The 20,234-nt window shown below is 40.8% G+C and overlaps 1 protein-coding gene across 3 annotated transcripts in view; it reads right to left on the bottom strand.

Annotated features, from left to right (window-relative positions):
* nme7 (NME/NM23 family member 7) overlaps window positions 1–20,234 on the bottom strand; it is a 236,313-nt gene that overhangs the window by 103,184 nt on the left and 112,895 nt on the right. For all 3 annotated transcript variants that reach the window (XM_072260418.1, XM_072260419.1, XM_072260420.1), the window contains one exon: window positions 2,208–2,315. In XM_072260418.1, the coding sequence (XP_072116519.1) occupies window positions 2,208–2,315 (108 nt within the window). The remainder of the gene's footprint in view (window positions 1–2,207; window positions 2,316–20,234) is intronic.

Raw genomic sequence — 20,234 nt, 5'->3', positions numbered from 1 at the left:
TTGAAGCTTGGTGGTGAATACTGAGGGGATAATGGTATTCATAAACAGCAACCTGATGTACAGTATATTTTGCTGTTTTCTAGGTGTTCCAACACAGACTGAAGACCCAGTGAGATTGCGTCTGCTGTAGACCTGTTGCGGCAGTAGGCAAATGGCAACAGGTTCAGGTTGTTGTTCAGGTAGGAGTTAATTTTAGCCATCATCAACATCACAAAGCACTTCATTATGGTAGGTATGAGTGCTACCAGTTTACAGTCATTAGGGCACTTCACCCTGTTCTTCCTGGGCACCAGTATGATGGCTGCCCTTTTGAAGTAGATGGGAACCTCAGACCGCAGCAAAAAGAAGTTGAAGATGTCCTTGAACATACCAGACAGTTGTTGCCACAAGTTTTTAGTACCCAGCTGGTACTCAGCACACACTAGTATGCCTTGCAAGGGTTCATCTTCTTGAAGAATTTTTTGACCCCAGCCTCCATGACAGAGATACCAGATGCTGTGGATCAAAACATGTTTCAAGATGGAAAAAAATTAAAGTACACTATTATCCAGTTCATGGGAGATTACTATTTTTAAAATGTCTTTAATATATAAATGCCAAGCAATACTTACATCAATATAATCCATCCCTCCCTTGCATATGAGTTGTAATGAAAGAAATCACAGGCAAGCAACGGGCTTTATCTATGATGTATCTTCACAATATATTATTTGTTAAATGGATAAAGCTAGGGTCAAAGACAGGGAGACTTGAAATCCCGTAGTAGGTCAGAAAGAAACATCTTGGTTTTCAGATGTAGCATGTGGATCACATATAGCGTACTGCAGAAAAACCTCAAAAACCACTAGCCAGGAAATCACCAGAGACTCAAATTACCAAAATGACTGAACACATTGAAAGTTTTACAGTTGATCAGTGAAAGACTTGCTTCAAATACAGCATGTTGTTGGTTTTATTGAAGAGCTGATATAGGTGGACAGGACATATCTCTACAAGTTATTTATATGTACATAAAAGACATTTTATCATGTCCTTCAAAACAGATACATACACAAGTTGAAGTTCACATTATTAATTTGGCTAGGCCATTGTCTGAGCAGCAAGGCACAAAAGGAGAAACGCGCAGGTTCCCCGATTGCTTAAATCTAAGAAATGAAGCTGCAAGCTGTTTACATAATTACATAGATAGCAAGGCAGAAAGACCATTGATAAAAAGAAATAAAATGAATCAGCAGAAGCAAAAAAAAAACAGGGTATCAATTAGGACTGTAAAGAAAAAAAACTTCCTAAAGTGATGAAAAGTTAGAAACAGAGGTTCAAAGATCCTAAAAGGTCCATACACAGATTTGTGTCATGGACAAGCAAAACTAAATCACAAAGGTTAGTGGATACTCAAAGGGCTTGGACACAAAAAGATAAAGACTACCCTTTAATCAAAAAAGTCTACAAGTATTGTGGAGATCTAGATATTCCAACACAGGAAAGATATAGGCTTTAGAGGAAGAATCAATAGATAACAAGAAAATACTTAAAAAAATAGGATTGTATTCCGCAGATTAGAAGCTGCAACTTAAAAATAATAAAACAAGATAATAGGTTGATATGGAACAATTATTTTGATTGGTTAGGAAGTAAATAACAAGGGGCTATAATGTAATTAAAGCTGAGACTACAATGAAGTTAGGAAAGAGTTCTAAATATTGCAGTTTTTAAAAACACAAAACTTAGGAATCCTATAACTTACATAATCATTTCTTCCCATTGCAGCAAGGAAACTATTGATGTCAAAATATATTGGAAACTTCATTACTCATTATAAGTAAATTGATGATCAAAAAATAACATTTAATAATAATTCTTGGGCATAATCATTTAATACAAGTATTATGTTTGAACAAGAGCAGAAAAAACAACTACATATAACTAGGATGAGAAATGCACTAAGATGATGCTTTGCACATAGATTTTCTGGAGGAGGCTCTGGAAGGTTACAAAAATAAACAAATAATTATAGCACTGATTAGTTTTTACTTTTCTTGTGAAATTTAATTTTAGGTCCATAAGAATATTTTGATGCATGTAGTAATGTTGCAACTTTTTATTCAATTGCATTAAAAAAAAACTTATAACCAATTATAGCCACTTTGAATTGGAGTCCAATGCAACAATTCAAATAGAAGTAAAAACCATTTAAAAATATCCTTTACCATTTCAATAGATCCATCTTTTGGATAATACAGGAACGTATAACGGCGAATTAGACTTGCATTGGGATCATACCATTCTGCAATGAATGATAATTGTTCTTCTTGATTCTAAAAAGGAATCATACAAAGATAACAAATTTTAAAATTTGACAGTTTAAAAATAAATAAATCATTTACAAATGGTTATTTTCAAAATTAATTTCTCAAGCTGATAAAGTAAAATTTAAATTGTTTAAAATATTTAATACTGAAATGCAATAGCATTCTACATACAGCAAGTTTAACTAACAAATCACTTAACAGTAAGGCTCACATAATTATGGTCCTATGTAAATGATTCTGCATGCTGTATAGGAGATTAACACTATATGATGAATGAAAACCATCTTCATTCCATGAACACAAGGAATTCTGCAGATGCTGGAAATTCAAGCAACACACATCAAAGTTGCTGGTGAACGCAGCAGGCCAGGCAGCATCTCTAGGAAGAGGTACAGTCGACGTTTCAGGCCGAGACCCTTCATCAGGACTAACTGAAAGAAGAGCTAGTAAGAGATTTGAAAGTGGGAGGGGGAGGGGGAGATCCAAAATGATAGGAGAAGACAGGAGGGGGAGGGATGGAGCCAAGAGCTGGACAGGTGATTGGCAAAAGGGGTATGAGAGGATCATGGGGCAGGAAGCCCAGGGAGAAGGAAAAGGAGCGGGGGGGAGGAAAAACCCAGAGGATGGGCAAGGGGTATAGTCAGAGGGACAGAGGGAGAAAAAGGAGAGTGAGAGAAAGAATGTGTGTATATAAATAAATAACAGATGGAGTACGAGGGGGAGGTGGGGCATTAGCTCCTGTCTTCTCCTATCATTTTGGATCTCCCCCTCCCCCTTTCAAATCTCTTACTAGCTCTTCCTTCAGTTAGTCCTGACGAAGGGTCTCAGCCCGAAACGTCGACTGTACCTCTTCCTAGAGATGCTGCCTGACCTGCTGTGTTCACCAGCAACTTTGATGTGTGTTTCATTCCATGATTTCACATTTCAGGAGCATCATAAATAGTAAAAAAAAATAAGATATATCTAGATAAACCTGTGAGCAATGCAATGAGTGATCTCTAAAATTATGCAAACATATAAACATATTAAATCATAACTTAAATTGAATTTAAGTAGGCTACATTGCAATTTAAAGTTTGCCAGTAGCAAACAAATGACAACCAATATTACACTGAATATTCCAACTTTTAGTAGGTATAAAATATTCTAACTTTTCAACAAAAGAGCAGATGGTTTGCTTAATTCCAACCATCCATGCCACTTTTGCTTGGCCACTGGGAGCACAAGGCACTGTCCCACTTCCCCAGATCATATTCCCACATCAGGTTACCCTATGTACTTAGAAGTGGTAGATCCTCGCAATAAACACCAACATTTATGTAACTGGAGGAGATTAGAGAGAAGACCAAAACAAAAGAATATTTAACATGGCTATGAACTATTTACTTTCCCATCGTGAAATCCGAATGAAGGAAGTGAATGAGTGGAGTTGTTTAGGGCACAGGTTTAGCATTTCAGATTTCTGGCATCTGCAGTTTTTTAATTTTTTCTTTTACTATCCAGAACAAAGCAGGCTGCTTGACTGATATCCTATTCAGTATTCCCTCTTAAAAAATGCAAGAACCTGTTGTAAGTGCACCCAAGACTGGCAGGGCAAGTTGAAAAGGCAGATTTTAAAAAAAACATGCTTTTCAACAAAGAGACACAGATTATAAAAGAAAGAAAGCCATGTTAAAACATCTGAAAACAATGGGTCAGCCACAACCAGTCCAGTTCTGAGCAGCATATTATAAGAAGACTGTTTCCATTCAAAAATAACACTTAATAGATTGATTAGAATAATACCAGGGAGAAGCTGCGGCTGTTCTCCTGACTGCAGAAATGCTTAACTGGAAATTTAAAAGTCATGCTCAAAACAATGGACAGGTTGAGCAAGTAAATTAACTTCTCAGTGAGAGATTAGTAAAAGGCACACGAAGATTAAAAGGTAACTATTAAAAGAACCAAAAACACAGATCTTATAAAAGAACACTAATCGTGCATGCAGATGGTGGCAGATGAAAAAGAGTTAGATAAAAATTCACAGGGAAATAAGGAAGTACAAGGAAGAAAGAAAGACAGTGACTACCAAATAGAACTTTCAATAGGCCAGCTACTTGACATCACCCGATTAAAAAAGTAAAAGTACATATGTAAAGCATTAAATTTAATTTCAGAAGATCTGTCCTAGGACCAGCACAGAAGTGCTATTATCAGAATCAGAATCAGGTCTATTATCACAGACATGTGTCGTGAAATTTGTTAACTTAGCAGCAGCAGTTCAATGCAATACCTAATGTAGAAAAAGTAAAAGTAAATCAATTACAGTATACATATATTGAATAGATTAAAAATCGTGCAAAAAAACAGAAATAATATATATTAAAAAAGTGAGGTAGTGTAAACGGGTTCAATGTCCATTTAGGAATCAGATGGCAGAGGGGAAGAAGCTGTTCCTGAATCGCTGAGTGTGTGCCTTCAGGCTTCTGTATCTCCTACCTGATGTTAACAGTGAGAAAAGGGCATGCTCTGGGTGCTGGAGGTCCTTATTAACAGACACTGCCTTTCTGAGACACCGCTCCTTGAAGATGTCCTAGGTACTTTGTAGGCTAGTACCCAAGATGGAGCTGACTTGACTTGCAACCCTCTGCAGCTTCTTTCTGTCCTGTGCCGTAGCCCCTCCATACCAGACAGTGATGCAGCCTGTCAGAATGCTCTCCACGGTACAACTATAGAAGTTCTTGAGTGCATTTGTTGACATTCCAAATCTCTTCAAACTCCTAATGAAGTATAGTCACTATCTTACCTACCTTATAACTGCATCGATATGTTGGGACTAGGTTAGATCCTCAGAGATCTTGACACCCAGGAGCTTGAAAATGCTCACTCTCCCCACTTCTGATCCTCCTATGAAGATTGGTGTGTGTTCCTTCGCCTTACCTCTCCTGAAGTCCACAATCAGCTCTTTTGTCTTACTGAATTGAGTGCCATTTTGCTGCTACGACATCACTCCACTAGTTAGCATATCTCGATCCTGTACGCCTTCTCATTTCCATCTGAGATTCTACCAACATTGGTTGTATTATCCCAGCAAATTTATAGATGGTATTTGAGCTATGCCTAGCCACACAGTCATGGGTATAGAGAGAGTAGAGCAGTGGACTAAGCACACACTCCTGCAGTGCACCAGTGTTGATCGTCAGCAAGGAGGAGATATTATCACCAATCCACACAGATTGTGGTCTTCCAATTAGGAAGTTGAGGATCCAGTTGCAGAGGGATGTACAGAGGCCCAGGTTCTGTAACTTCTCAATCAGGATTGTGGGAATTATGGTATTAAATGCTGAGCTATAGTCGAGGAACAGTATCCTGGCATAGGTGTTTGTATTATCCGGGTGGTCTAAGGCCACATGAAGAGCCATTGAGATTGCATCTGCCGTTGACCTACTGTGGCGTTACATTGCTGAGCAGGAGTTCAGTCTAGTCATGACCAACCTCTCAAAGCATTTCATCACTATAGATGAGAGTCCTACCAGGCGACAGTCATTAAGGCAGCTCACATTACTCTTCTTAGGCACAGCAGCACTGCGACTTTCTTAGAAGTTTGTGAAGATTCAGCAGGTCATCTAAAACTTTGACAAACTTCTATAAAATTGCAGTGAAGAGTATGCTAACTGGTTGCCTCACAGCCTGATATGGAAATATCAATGATCTTGAAAAGTAGTGGATACAGCCCACTCCATCACAGATAAAGCCTTCTCCACCATTTTGCACATCCACAAGGAGCACTGTTACAGGAGAGCAGCATCCACCATTCAGGCCATGGTCTCTTCTCACTGCTACCATCAGGAAGGAGGTACAAGAGCCTCAGGACTCACACCACCAGATTCAAGAACAGTCATTACCCCTCAACCATCAAGCTCTTTAACCAGAGGGGATAATTTCACATCCCAATTCTGAAATTTTCCTCACAATAAATGGACAGACTTTCAAGGACTCTTCATTTCATATTCTCAATATTTACTGCCTATTTATATTATTGTTATTTTTATTCTTTTTGCATTTGAAGTTTGTTGTCTTTTGCACACTGGTTGTTGGCTGTCTTGTGTGTCTCACTGATTCTATTGTGTTTCTTTTTATTTACTGTGAATGCCAGCAAGAAAATGAATCTCAGGTTAGAATACAATGCCACACATGTACTTTGATAACAACTTTATTTTGAACCTTGAGAAACATCCAAAGAATACCGACCCATCAGAAAAATTCTGATAATCTAGGACCCAACCACTCAGCATCTGGATCAGCAGATGATATTTGCAAGCATGCCAGATTTCTGGAGTTTTACTGTATTAACAAAGAAGCTATGGATCAATTTGGTGACTGAGGAATAGTTAACAATTCCATCCTAGACCACCTGATGCTTTAGAAAAGTACAAAGAAATAAGTTGAGATAATTCACATAGTATCTACCATTCTTTGGAACAAAATGGTCTTTTTAAAAATCTTCAATGGGTAGTAAAAAAAAAATCATATGAAGACTTAAGACTCACACTTGCGCAACTGTCATAGTCATAAACTGTCATCTTATCCTAGCAGTAGCTATAATTAATGAGCATCAACTGTGCTGAAGAAGATCCTTTGCAAACAATTAACGCTGATCTTCATACCATCTTCAGTTGTAAATCATTAACCTCGTGCTTTTAACAGTCTTTGATTTCTGCTTTTATCTTAATACACCGATACCAGATCAGGTGATTTTGAGAATGGTTGACTTGATGGGTGGCAGTGTGCCCCACTTCTGGAATATCCAGTGTTATACGACAACTCCGGGGTTTTGTGGTTTGATTTCTTTTGTTATAGTTTAGCTATTGATTCAACATTGCTAGATGAATCAGTCCACCAATTCTGCCTGACCTGCTTAAAGTTTCCAGCAATTCCTACAGATAGCCATGAATTCCACCTCTCTACAACGTGGATTAGTCTTGTTAGTCCTAAATTAAAATGGTATTTATGGAGATTGTTGATGGTCCAAGATAAGCTACAGCAAAATTGAGAAAAATAAATGCCACAACAAAAATCAGAGAACCAACAGTTAACTACCTTAATTCTTACTATCTTTTTTCATCTTTAGCCATAAAGCAGCAGATTTTTAAAATGGCAAAGATGACAAATTAAAGCATCTAGACATTACCAAGATATGGAAGACATAGTTCGTAATTTCTGAATCCCATTGCAATTCTGACACTTCTATACAAAATTTAAAATCTATAAACATTAATTATTATCCAGGAAGTAAATCAAAACATACAAAAGAATATTTAGCCAAAGCAAGATTAAAAAAAACTTGAAAGTGCACTAACCATGGTTATAAATACAAGGCCAAGTGCCGTCCTATCAAAATTATTCCGCATCAGCAAGCACAGGAATGAGAAGGCTTTCTTAGGAGAGTTACCCCTGTTTAATTCTGTACAGCCCATTTCACAACTAGTTGGCAGGACCTCCAGAAGGGGATTCCAACAGGGTGCACCATCTCCCCCATCCTATTTGTTATGGGAATGAACCTCCTATTATCAGCAGCAGAAGATGTAACCCGCAGCCCGACGCTGGAGTCAGGTATTGTTCAGCCGGCTCTACGAGGGTTCATGGACAACATCACTATAACAACTGTGTCACATGTCCAAGCAAGATGGGCATTGGAAACCCCAGGTAATGTAGCCACTTGGGCGAGGATGTCCTTCAAGGCCAAGAAGTCCAGGTGTATGGTGATCAGAAAGGGCAAAGTTACTAGCAAGTTTAGCCTCCAAGTTCAGGGTGAGGTCATCTCTTCCATCGAAGATAACCCGATAAGGTGCTTGGAGAAGTGGTTTAATATGTCACTGACAGATGGGGCCAATGTCACCAATGCTGTGAAGCAGACAGACGAATTGCTGAAGAAGGTCGGCAATTCCAGACTTCCGGGCAAATTCAAGACCTGGCTGTACCAATCCGGCATTCTGCCCAGGCTTCTCTGGCTCTTCACACTTTATGAGTTCCCCATGTCTGCTGTAGAGGGCATCGAGAGGAAAACCAACAAGCACCTGCGGAGATGGTTGGGAGTTCCTCCAAGCTTCTCTTCAATGGGCCTCTACATTCGTTCTGGGCAACTGTCATCTGTTGTGGAGGAATTCAAGGTGGCAAAATGCAGAGCTTTATTAAGCTTGAGAGATTCCAATGATGTCTTGGTAAAGCAAGCAGGCGTTACAACCAGATCTGGGCACAAGTGGGCAGCCAACGCAGCTGTGGAGGAGGCAGTGTGCTCTCTGAAGGTGCGAGATATCATCGGCAACCCCTGTGTCGGGCGGCAAGGCCTCGGCTCAGTTCACTTCCAGAAGTGGAGAAACGCAAGCATAAGGAACTGGCGAGACATGATACAGGCAGAAGTATGGATCAGTGAGGAAGAGAAGCATATTTCAAAAGCAGTGGAACAAGGGTCCCAGGGTGCCTGGACAAGATGCAAGATCTCATGGGCAGAATTATGGAGACTGGAGCCCTTCCGTATTTCCTTCCTCTTGCAATCCGTGTATGACACCCTTCCTTCACCATTACATCTGTACACATGGGGGATGAGAGAGGACCCGAACTGTAAGCTCTGTGGTCAAAAGGGGACAGTGGCTCATATACTGTCCGGGTGTAAAACAGTTCTAACTCAAGGACGGTATAGGTGGCGCCATGATAAGGTGCTTCTCGCGCTTGCTGACACACTAGAGCGGGAGAGATGCAAGGAGAGGATGGCTGGCACAGATTTGAGGAAGGCCATCACCTTCATCAAAGAGGGAGCTAGGCCTTTTGTAACCAAACAACCAAAGCCCAATCTGCTGCTAATGGCCAGGTCCTGGGAGATGAGGGTCAATGTGGGAAGGAAGTTGCAGTTCCCGGATGTGGTGCACATAACCCTACGCCCGGACATTGTACTGTGGTCAACCAAAAACCGGAAAATAATTCTGGTTGAGCTGACTGTGCAGTGGGAGGAGGGATGGGAAGAGGCCCACGAGAGAAAGGCCTTGAAGTACCAGCCCTTAGTGCAGGAGTGGCAAGGGATGGCAGGCATGGTTGTTCCCTGTGGAGATCGGCTGCAGAGGTTTCCCAGCCAAATCAGCATGGCGGTTGTTGTCAGATCTGGGCCTGGATGAAAGGAGCAAAAAACAAGCAGCTCGTAGGATAGGGGAAGAGGCAGAACAAGCCTCTTGTTGGAGTTGGAGTAGGCAAGAGGAGGGAAGCTGGAACCCAGGAGCCTGCTGGCCCACCAACTGGAGAGTGTCGTGGTTAACGGCCGAAACACTCGGTGAAGGTTGGGAACCACCTGATGACATCTGATCCTGGCTGAAGGCTACAGTTATGTTATAAGGTAACTGGAGAATGCACCCTAACAGGTGCTTATAACAAACAAATGTATAAGGAGGAACTACTTTTTGTTATTCAAGCAAAATAGACAGCAAGTGCTGCAAATCAGAAAGATCTGCAGAGAGAAAGTGCTTTAGCACTTCAGGTCAATGGCTTTTGATGTTCAAGACCAAAGTCCATCAAGGAAATAGGATGCAAAAGATTAGAGTTTACACGCAAATACTGCATTTCATTCAGGAAATTCAAAATAAGACAAATTAAATCATTCAGAAATAAAGCCCTTTTTAGGTGAATGAACTCCAAAACAGTATAATTAAAATGACAGAAAAATAAATTGCTTAACAATTAACAATAATTTTAATGCTTACTTTGAGAAAATCAAATGTTGTCAGTTATTGTACAGAATAGTTGAGTATTAAATATGATAATTTATAAAGTTAATTTTAATTCTGATCAAAGATCATTAACCTGAAACTAACTATATCTCTCCTTTCAGATGTTGCTTGAGCTTGTTTATAGCATTTTCTACTTCAGAATTCAGCTTTTATAACAAATTGGCTAAATGCTCAAAAGATAATTTTTTAGTATTTTAAATTTGCAATAAGACAAGACCATAAGACATAGGAGCAGAATTAGGCCACTCAGCCCATCGACCCTGCTCCGCCATTCCATCATGGCTGATCCCGAATCCCACTCAATTCCACACATTTACCTTCTCGCCATATGCTTTGACGCCCTGACTGATCAGGAAACAATCAATTTCCACTATAAACATACACACGGACTTGGCCTCCACCACAGTCTATGGAGGGAGCATTCCACAGATTCACTACTCTCTGGCTAAAAAAACTCGTCCTTTCCTCTTTTCTAAAGGTTTGTCCCTCATTTTTGAGACTGTGTCCTCTAATTCTGGAAATAATCTATTACTTCTAAGTAAATTACTTCTAAGGTGCTTGCTACCTTGAGGCAAATTAAAGTGGATAAATCCCCAGGACTTGACAGGGTATTCTCTCGGACCTTGAAGGAAACTAGTGCTGAAATTGCAGGGGCCCTGGCAGATATATTTAAAATGTCGGTGTCTACGGGTGAGGTGCCGGATTGGAGAATGGCTCATGTTGTTCCGTTGTTTAAAAAAGGATCGAAAAGTAATCTGGGAAATTATAGGCCGGTAAATTTGACGTTGGTAGTGGGTAAGTTATTGGAGGGAGTACTAAGAGACAGAAGCTACAAGCATTTGGATAAACAGGGACTTATTAGGGAGAGTCAACATGGCTTTGTGTGTGTTTGACCAATCTATTGGAGTTTTTCGAGGAGGTTACCAAGAAAGTGGATGAAGGGAAGGCAGTGGATGTTGTCTACATGGACTTCAGTAAGGCCTTTGACAAGGTACCGCATGGGAGGTTAGTTAGGAAAATTCAGTCGCTAGGTATACGTGGAGAGGTGGTAAATTGGATTAGACGTTGGCTCAATGGAAGAAGCCAGAGTGGTAGTAGAGGATTGCTTCTCAGAATGGAGGCCTGTGACTAGTGGTGTGCCACAGGGATCAGTGCTGGGTCCATTGTTATTTGTCATCTATATCAATGATCTGGATGATAATGTGGTAAATTGGATCAGCAAATTTGCTGATGATACAAAGATTGGAGGTGTAGTGGACAGTGAGGAAGGTTTTCAAAGCTTGCAGAGGGACTTGGACCAGCTGGAAAAAGGCAGATGGAGTTTAATACAGACAACTGTGAGGTATTGCACTTTGGAAGGACAAACCAAGGTAGAACATACAGGGTTAATGGTAAGGCAGTGAGGAGTGCAGTAGAAGAGGGATCTGGGAATACAGATACAAAATTCCCTAAAAGTGGCATCACAGATAGATAGGGTCGTAAAGAGAGCTTTTGGTACATTGGCCTTTATTAATCAAAGTATTGAGTATAAGAGCTGGAATGTTATGATGAGGTTGTATCAGGCATTGGTGAGGCCGAATCTGGAGTATCGTGTTCAGTTTAGGTCACCAAATTACAGGAAGGATATTTATAAGGTTGAAAGAGTGCAGAGAAGGTTTACAAGGATGTTGCCAGGACTTGAGAAACTCAGTTACAGAGAAAGGTTGAATAGGTTAGGACTTTATTCCCTGGAGCGTAGAAGAACGAGGGGAGATTTGATAGAGGTATATAAAATTATGATGGGTATGGATAGTGTGAATGCAAGCAGGCTTTTTCCACTGAGGCAAGGGGAGAAAAAAAACCAGAGGACATGGGTTAAGGGTGAAGGGGGAAAAGTTTAAAGGGAACATTAGTGGGGGGCTTCTCCACACAGAGAGTGGTGGGAGTGTGGAATGAGCTGCCAGACGAGGTGGTAAATGTGGGTTCTTTTTTAACATTTAAGAATAAGTTGGACAGATACATGGATGGGAGGTGTATGGAGGGATATGGTCCGTGTGCAGGTCAATGGGACTAGGTAGAAAATGGTCTGGCACAGCCAAGAAGGGCCAAAAGGCCTGTTTCTGTGCTGTAGTTTTTCTATGGTTTCTAAATAGCAGATAAAGAAAAATGTTAAATTTCATTTACTGCACAGTACCAAGCCAAAAACCTGTGAAAAAGGAAATGACAATCTTACACAAGCACATTAAAGATGGATTTTTTTTGGCAAATTTCATTATTTTCTCTTTAAAAAGCTTGTGGGGGAGAAAAGAATACACACAATCTCAGTTCCGGAGCTCAGACTAAACTGTGTGATTGAAGGAATTTTTCCCCTGATTGAGATATTCCAGGACGCTTAAAAGAATAGCCATTGTAAACATATATTATATTCTCAGATGAATTGGCAACTTACTCCAGATTAAGGTATAACAATTGAGAAAATCTGCAGATGTTGGAGATCCAGAGCAACACAAATATCACACATAGAACCAAAGGTATCACAAGTTGTTTGTGATAACATCTTCTCCTCGTTGACGATCAACACTGATGCACCTCAGAAGTGTGTACTTAGTCCACTGCTCTACTCACTCCATACCCGTGACTATGGGGCTAAGCACATCTCAAGTATCATCTATAAATTTGCTGATGATACAACCATTGTTGGTAGAATCTCAAATGGAGATGAGAGGGCGTACAGGAGAGAGATATGCCAACTAGTGAAGTGGTGCCGCAGCAACAACCTTGCAGTCAACATCAGTAAGACGAAAAGAGCTGATTGTGGACTTCAGGAAGGGTAAGACGAAGGAACACATACCAATCCTCACAGAGAGATCAGAAGTGGAGTGAGTGAGCAGTTTCAAGTCCAGGCTGTCAAGATCTCTGAGGATCTAACCTGGTCCCAACATATCAATGCAGTTATAAAGGAGGCAAGATAGCGACTATACTTTATTACGAGTTTGAAGAGATTTGGTATGTCAACAAATATACTCAAAAACTTTTATAGATGTACCATAGAGAGCATACTGACAGGCTGCATCACAGTCTGGGATGAGGGGTCTACTGCACAGGACCGAAAGAAGCTGCAGAGGTTGTAAGTTTAGTCAGCTCCATCTTGGGTACTAGCCTACAAAGTACCCAGGTCATCTTCAAGGAGTAGTGTCTCAGAAAGGCAGTGTCCTATATTAAGGACCTCCAGCACCCAGGGCATGCCCTTTTCTCACTGTTACCATCAAGCAGGAGGTACAAAAACCTGAAGGCACAAAAACCTGAAGGCACACACTCAGCGATTCAGGAACAGGTTCTTCCCCTCTGCTATCCCATTCTTAAATGGACTTTGAACCCTTGAACACTACCTCACCGTTTTAGTACATATTATTTCTGCTTTTTTGCACAAATTTTAACCTATTTGTTATATGTATACTGTAAATGATTTATTTATTATTAGTTTTTTTTTCTAGATTATGTATTGCATTGAACTACTGCTGCTAAGTTAACAAATTTCACAACATATGCCAGTGATAATAAACCTGATTCTGATTCTGTTCAATTTAGAACAAAAATAATTCAATCTTGAAATCTATCCCACCAGTAAATGTTTCAAATTTGACTTGAAAATTTGGTGAAGTACCATGTATTTCTACCATAAATTTGTTCAACATATTTTTCTTCAGGAAAATAAGCAGCACTATATTCTGAAGATAATCGCTGATAGTACAATATTAGCAACTCATTTCAGCATTAATTAGGGAGACTCTGTATTTAGATTTATTGTGGCAATATTCCCCTTATCGTTCGTCACTTGAGAAATATGAATGCAACAAATAATTTCTCCAGAATGTCAGTCAAAAATCTGTATTGAGAATTTAAAACTTTCAGCAATCTCAAAAAGATACAACTATTGATGCATTTTGCATTCAAATACAATCTACAATAATCTGATTGCAGACATCCCACCTCCCCCAGAAGCTCCAGGAGTCTCCCGCATATCGATAGTGGCTCCCTGATGCCCGGAAATTATATACAATATTCCGGAAAATAGATTTTTTGGAGAGCGAGAGGGAGAGCAAGCATCCTGATTGGTCCCTCTTCGTGCTAAGGGTGGTTCCCAACCACCAGGCCATGAGGAAACGATATGATTTGGCGATATGAAACAATATGAGTCAGCTGCACCTTTCCTCATTCCCTGTCATGTACTGTTGAATTTTAACGCACGTGAGGTCATCAGTGACCCGAGATGTGCAAAGGAATGGGTCCGTGACCCATCTGTGAATGTCCCCGGTGAATCATCCATGTCAGCTCGGGAGAAAAGATCAACTCCTTGAGCTTGCAAATGACTGTGGGCTGAAAAGTATGTTTGACATAACATCTCTGCCGGTATTCTGGATCAAAGACAAGGCTGAATATCCTGAGATAGCCATGGAAGCACAGAAAACGTTGCTTCCATTTCCAACATATCTCTGTGAAGCGGAGTTTTCTGCAATGAATGCAACGAAAACTAAATTGCAGAATAGACTGGACATAAGGAACCCTCTTCGAGTATCGCTGTCTCCCATCACCCCTCGATAGGACCGTGTTGTTGCAGGAAAACAAGCCCAGGGCTCCCACTGATTCAGCGATATTGCTGTGTTGCAATGATTTTGTATGTTCATACGGGGAAAATATGCGCTGTGTGTTTAATATCCAAATGTTACTTAAAATGTTATGATGTGATTAACTTATCACCTATATTCCGGTTGTGATTAACACCTCCACCCCCGGTTGGCCGGTCCGCAAGAATATTGTCAATCTTAAACCGGTCTGCAGTGCGAAAACGATTGCGGACTCCTGCCAAGTAGACCTATCAGTTTTCTCTGTGGGCGGGCTTTACAGTCGACCTCAAAAATAATGACAGTGTTGCTCGCTGCTCTGTTTGCAACAGTGACTTTTCTATTGCCCATGGTGGGTTAAAATGTAAAAGACATGTTGAGGTGAGTTTAACAGGTGTCATTCGTTCATTAGCATAGTTAACGTTATTTAAACTAGCTAGCTGGCTGCTGAGGAGCTACGCTATTGATGTTCTACTTGAGGAGGCCAAACTCCCTGTAGACTTGCTTAAAGTTGTAATAGAATAAACATGATAATATTAATGTCACATTTTCTGCATATACTCAACTTGATTTACAGATTAGACAAAATCACTAAACAAAGTATTACATACACCCTTGGAGGTTGACCGTAGGGGGAGGGGGGATATGGTGTTGCGAGGGGGGGGCGTGGGTGCTACCTCCTTGAAATGAGTTTTTGCAGGGTGGGATGTCTGTGATTGAAACTGGTTCCAAAATATCTGCGATTAAAATTTTGAAAGTGTAACTACCAGATCTGCTGTCACTAAGCACAAAAAACTCTTAATACTGCAACTTCAAAGTTCTATTTAAAATACTTCACAATTAATGGAGTGAGAGAGTACTACAGCACAGAAGCAGGCTGCTTAGCCATCTAGCCCATACTGAACTGCTATTCTACCTCGTCCCAAGTGAACCAAAGCCCGCCATACCGTTCCCAAAATTACATTTTGTTTAAAACAAACACTTCTCATTTTGTCGTGCAACACACTTAGCTAGTTTTATATGGAAATAAAATGTTAATTTTAAGAATATTTTTATTATTTTGTCTGTTAAAATATCATTGCAAACCACCGCATCACCAAAATCAGTTATAAAGAATACCAGCAGGAGTTACTCAAGATCAGGGGTCCCCAACCTTTTTTGCAACGCGGACTGGTTTCTTATTGACAATATTCTTGTGGGTTGGCTGAACCCGGGGGGGGGGGGGGGGCGGGGGGGTAGGGTTGCTGACAGACAAGAGTAGCAGTCAATTACGATGTGTTTACCCCGAGAAAGTCTACAATGACCATGAAGCCTTGCGCGGGCACCAGTGCGCATGCGTGACTTGCGTATGTGTGTATGTGCTCATTCTTTTCTACAAATCGTTTTTGGCGATTCTGTCTGGGGGGAGTGTTAATCATGACCGGAATATAGGTGATAAGTGACTAATACACACAATTTCATTTCTAAAACAGTTTATCTAACAAATTTAATATTAAATACAGTGCATATTTCCCTCGCATGAATATAGTGATAAGTCAATTATCAGGGGAGCTTGAAGTAAGTGTTGAACGAACTTCCAGTAGAAGTGGTAGAGGCAGGTTCGATATTATCATTTAAAGAAAAATTGGATAGATATATGGACAGGAAAGGAATGGAGGGTTATGGGCTGAGTGCAGTTCGGTGGGACTAGGTGAGAGTAGCGTTCGGCACGAACTAGAAGGGCCGAGATTGCCTGTTCCTGTGCTGTAATTGTTATATGGTTATATAAGTCACTTATAAGTCAATAGCATCATAACATTTTAAGTAATGTTTGGATATTGAATACACAGCACATATTTTCCCCATATGAACACATAAAATCATTGCAACACACCAATATCGCTGAATCAGCGGGAGCCCTGGGCTTGTTTCCCTGCAACAACACGATCCTATTGAGGGGTGATGGGAGGCAGCGATACCCGAAGGGGGTTCCTTATGTCCAGTCTATTCCACAATTTAATTTTCATTGCATTTATCGCAGAAAACTCTGCTTCACAGCGATATGATGTTGGAAATGGAAGCAATGTTTTCAGTGCTTTCGAGGCTATCTCAGGATATTCAGCCTGGACTTTGGTCCAGAATGCGGCAGAGATGTTATGTCAAACGTACTTTTCAGCCCACCGTCACTTGCAAGCTCGAGGAGTTGATCTTCTTCCTGTGCTGACATGGATGACGCATGCGTAATGACCTCACGTGTGTAATGACCTCGCATGCGTTCAAGCTCAACAGTGGGCGTAACAGGGGATGAGGAAAGGTGAAGCTGACTCCTATCGCCAAATCATATCGTTTCTTCGCGGCCCGGTAGCACATGCTTTGCGGCCCGGTGGTTGGGGACCGCTGCTCAAGATTTAAAGACTTCCATCAAATTACAGCACTCAAAAACATAATATACTTTGTCATGATCACCAGAGCAGTTGAAAAGTAATTTTAAAAATCAAAATAAAATACAAGTTAAAAGGCTGACAAAACCAAAATAAAGACAGAGACTGAAAAAACAGCTAAGAATGCCAGCCCGTGAGAACTGAGGGGGAGCAAGAGAGCCTAGAGTACAGTGAAGGACAAACATCAGATAAGGAGAAATTATATAGTTTTATTTTGCATTAAAATTTGTTACTTTAGTAAACTAAGTATTAATTTCACTATCTACTACACAGGCACTTTTGGGCAAAACAAGAATTCAGTATTTTATTATATTAGAGTTGTACAAAATAAAAACAGCCCAACACATTTAAATGTGTTGGCTTAACACATCTAAGCCAACACATTTAAATGTGTTGGCTTAACACATTTAAGCCAACTTACTTATCTATCTACACCCATCCCACTTCACCACATTAATTCCAATATCCCTCAATGCCTTGCTTTTTCAAGTACCTAGACGCCTCAAATGTTGTTACTGTTCTTTCCTCCACCACCTTCTCTAACATTTCATTCTTGATACATATATTGTTTAAGCATTCTTGCTTGTTTAAATAATTCATTACAGGTTATATGTAAAAATACATAAATTGTTTATGTAATCATGCTACCACACGATAATGAGCACCTCACTTAAAGTGAGCAATAAATTTAAAATTCACATAATTTCAGACCCCCGCCTTTTTATTGTATTAGTTTAATGTTTTGAAGCTACAAAACATAACAGTGGTGACAAGGTATTTTTAAAAGGAACCAAACACGGCTACCAACCTGTTGAGGTGCAGCAAGTAAAAAGAAAACACAGCTCAGCAGATGCACAGACAAGTCAAATTAAAAGAAAGTCAGTAAACGCAAGAATTCAGGGTTCATATACAGTGAGTACCCAGTGATATATTTTTTTTAAAAAATCAGGAATGGCTGGCTACTTTGGAATGATTGATGTGTTCAATTACTCCCTGGGTAACTGGATCCTGTATACTGAGCTAATTGCAATGCATTTTCAAGTAAATGAAATAGCCAATGAGAAGCAAGTACAAATTTTGCTGAGTGCATTGGGTTTAAAGGCATAGAGATTGTTTTGAAGTTTGACTGCCCCAGCCAAATCAGCTGAATTGAGCTTTGCTATAATTGTAAAAGTAATGCCGAAACACTTAGAACTGAAGCCATTGTTGATTGCAGAATACTTTATGTTTCATAAGCAGAATCATAAGGAAGGGTTTCCATTTCATCGTATGTGGCTGAAATTAAGAGATTGTGTGACCATTATCAGTTCAGTAATAGGCTTAATCAGTGGTCCCCAATCTCCGGGCCGTGGACCGATACATTGCGGCGAAGCATGCAGGGGTGCAGCGGTAGCTGGGACTCACCCAGTACATCTTTAAGAAAAAAGCCTAAATAAACATGCTAATTAATTAGGTGCCGCCCAGCATGTAAACGTCAGCCCAGATCAGAGGCGATTGCCAATTGTGTTAAATGAAAATGCCCCACCCAAGTTTTGCAAAGCTTATCCGGTTCCTTACAAAGTAGCCAGTACGCTAGACCGTATAGGGGCTGAAGGAGTTCTTTCAAAGGTTGAATGGAGCCCATGGGTAACACCAGTGGTCCCAGTAGCCAAGAAGAATGGGTCTTCAGGATCTGTGGTGACTTTAAGGTTACCATCAAGTAAATCAAAACCCGCTGCCCAGGATAGAGGATATCTCTGCAAACCTTTCTGGAGGAAAGCACTTCAGCAAAGTGGACTTAGCTGAGGCCTACTTACAAATGGAGATGGAAGAAGAATCCAAAGTGTTTCTCACCATAAACACTCATGAGGGACTTTATCACTATAATAGGTTCCTTTTTGGTGTAGTATCTGCACCTGCACTCTGGCAGTAATTTATGGATCAGGTGCTGCAAGGCTGCCCAGGCACTCAAGTGTTACCTGGAAGACATTGTAACTGATAAGGATGATGAGGAACATCTCCAAAACCTCAGGACTGTGTTAAAAAGATTAGAAGATTACAAATTACAATTGTGTGCAGTTTTGGCCACCAAATTACAGGAAGGATATTAATAAGGTTGAAAGAGCGCAGAGAAGGTTTACGAGGATGTTGCCAGGACTTGAGAAAGTGAGTTACAGAGAAAGGTTGAATAGGTTAGGACTTTATTCCCTGGAGCGTAGAAGAATGAGGGGAGATTGGGGGGGGGGGGAGATAGGGTTGCGGGGTTGCCAACGGACAAGAGTAGCAGTCAAATACGTAGTTTGCCCCGAGAGACTACAATGACCATGAAACCTTGCGCGGGCACCAGTGTGCATGCGTGTACGTGCCAATTTTTTCTACAAAGCATTTAAAGCATTTAGAGATTGCATGGACAACGATTGTTCATGCAACACACATAAAAGTTGCTGGTGAACGCAGCAGGCCAGGCAGCATCTCTAGGAAGAGGTGCAGTCGACGTTTCAGGCCGAGACCCTTCGTCAGGACTAACTGAAGGAAGAGTGAGTAAGGGATTTGAAAGTTGGAGGGGGAGGTGGAGATCCAAAATGATAGGAGAATACAGGAGGGGGAGGGATGGAGCCAAGAGCTGGACAGGGGATAGGCAAAAGGAATACGAGAGGATCATGGGACAGGAGGTCCGGGAAGAAAGACAAGGGGGGGGGGCGCCAAGAGGATGGGCAAGGGGTATATTCAGAGGGACAGAGGGAGAAAAAGGACAGTGAGAGAAAGAATGTGTGTATAAAAATAAGTAACAGATGGGGTACAAGGAGGAGGTGGGGCATTAGCGGAAGTTAGAGAAGTCGATGTTCATGCCATCAGGTTGGAGACTACCCAGACGGAATATAAGGTGTTGTTCCTCCAACCTGAGTGTGGCTTCATCTTTACAGTAGAGGAGGCCGTGGATAGACATGTCAGAATGGGAATGGGATGTGGAATTAAAATGTGTGGCCACTGGGAGATCCTGCTTTCTCTGGCAGACAGAGCGTAGGTGTTCAGCAAAGCGGTCTCCCAGTCTGCGTCAGGTCTCTTTCATCCCAGTTTGGCAAAAGAATAAATCAGAGAAGGTAGTGCACCCGTGGCTGACAAGGGAAATCAGGGATAGTATCAATTCCAAAGAAGAAACATACAAATTAG

Source organism: Mobula birostris, chromosome 6 (genome assembly GCF_030028105.1).
Source record: "Mobula birostris isolate sMobBir1 chromosome 6, sMobBir1.hap1, whole genome shotgun sequence".
Classification (NCBI taxonomy): domain Eukaryota; kingdom Metazoa; phylum Chordata; class Chondrichthyes; order Myliobatiformes; family Myliobatidae; genus Mobula; species Mobula birostris.
Note: the sequence above shows the minus strand (reverse complement) of the source record. Positions and strands in the feature narration are given on the sequence as shown.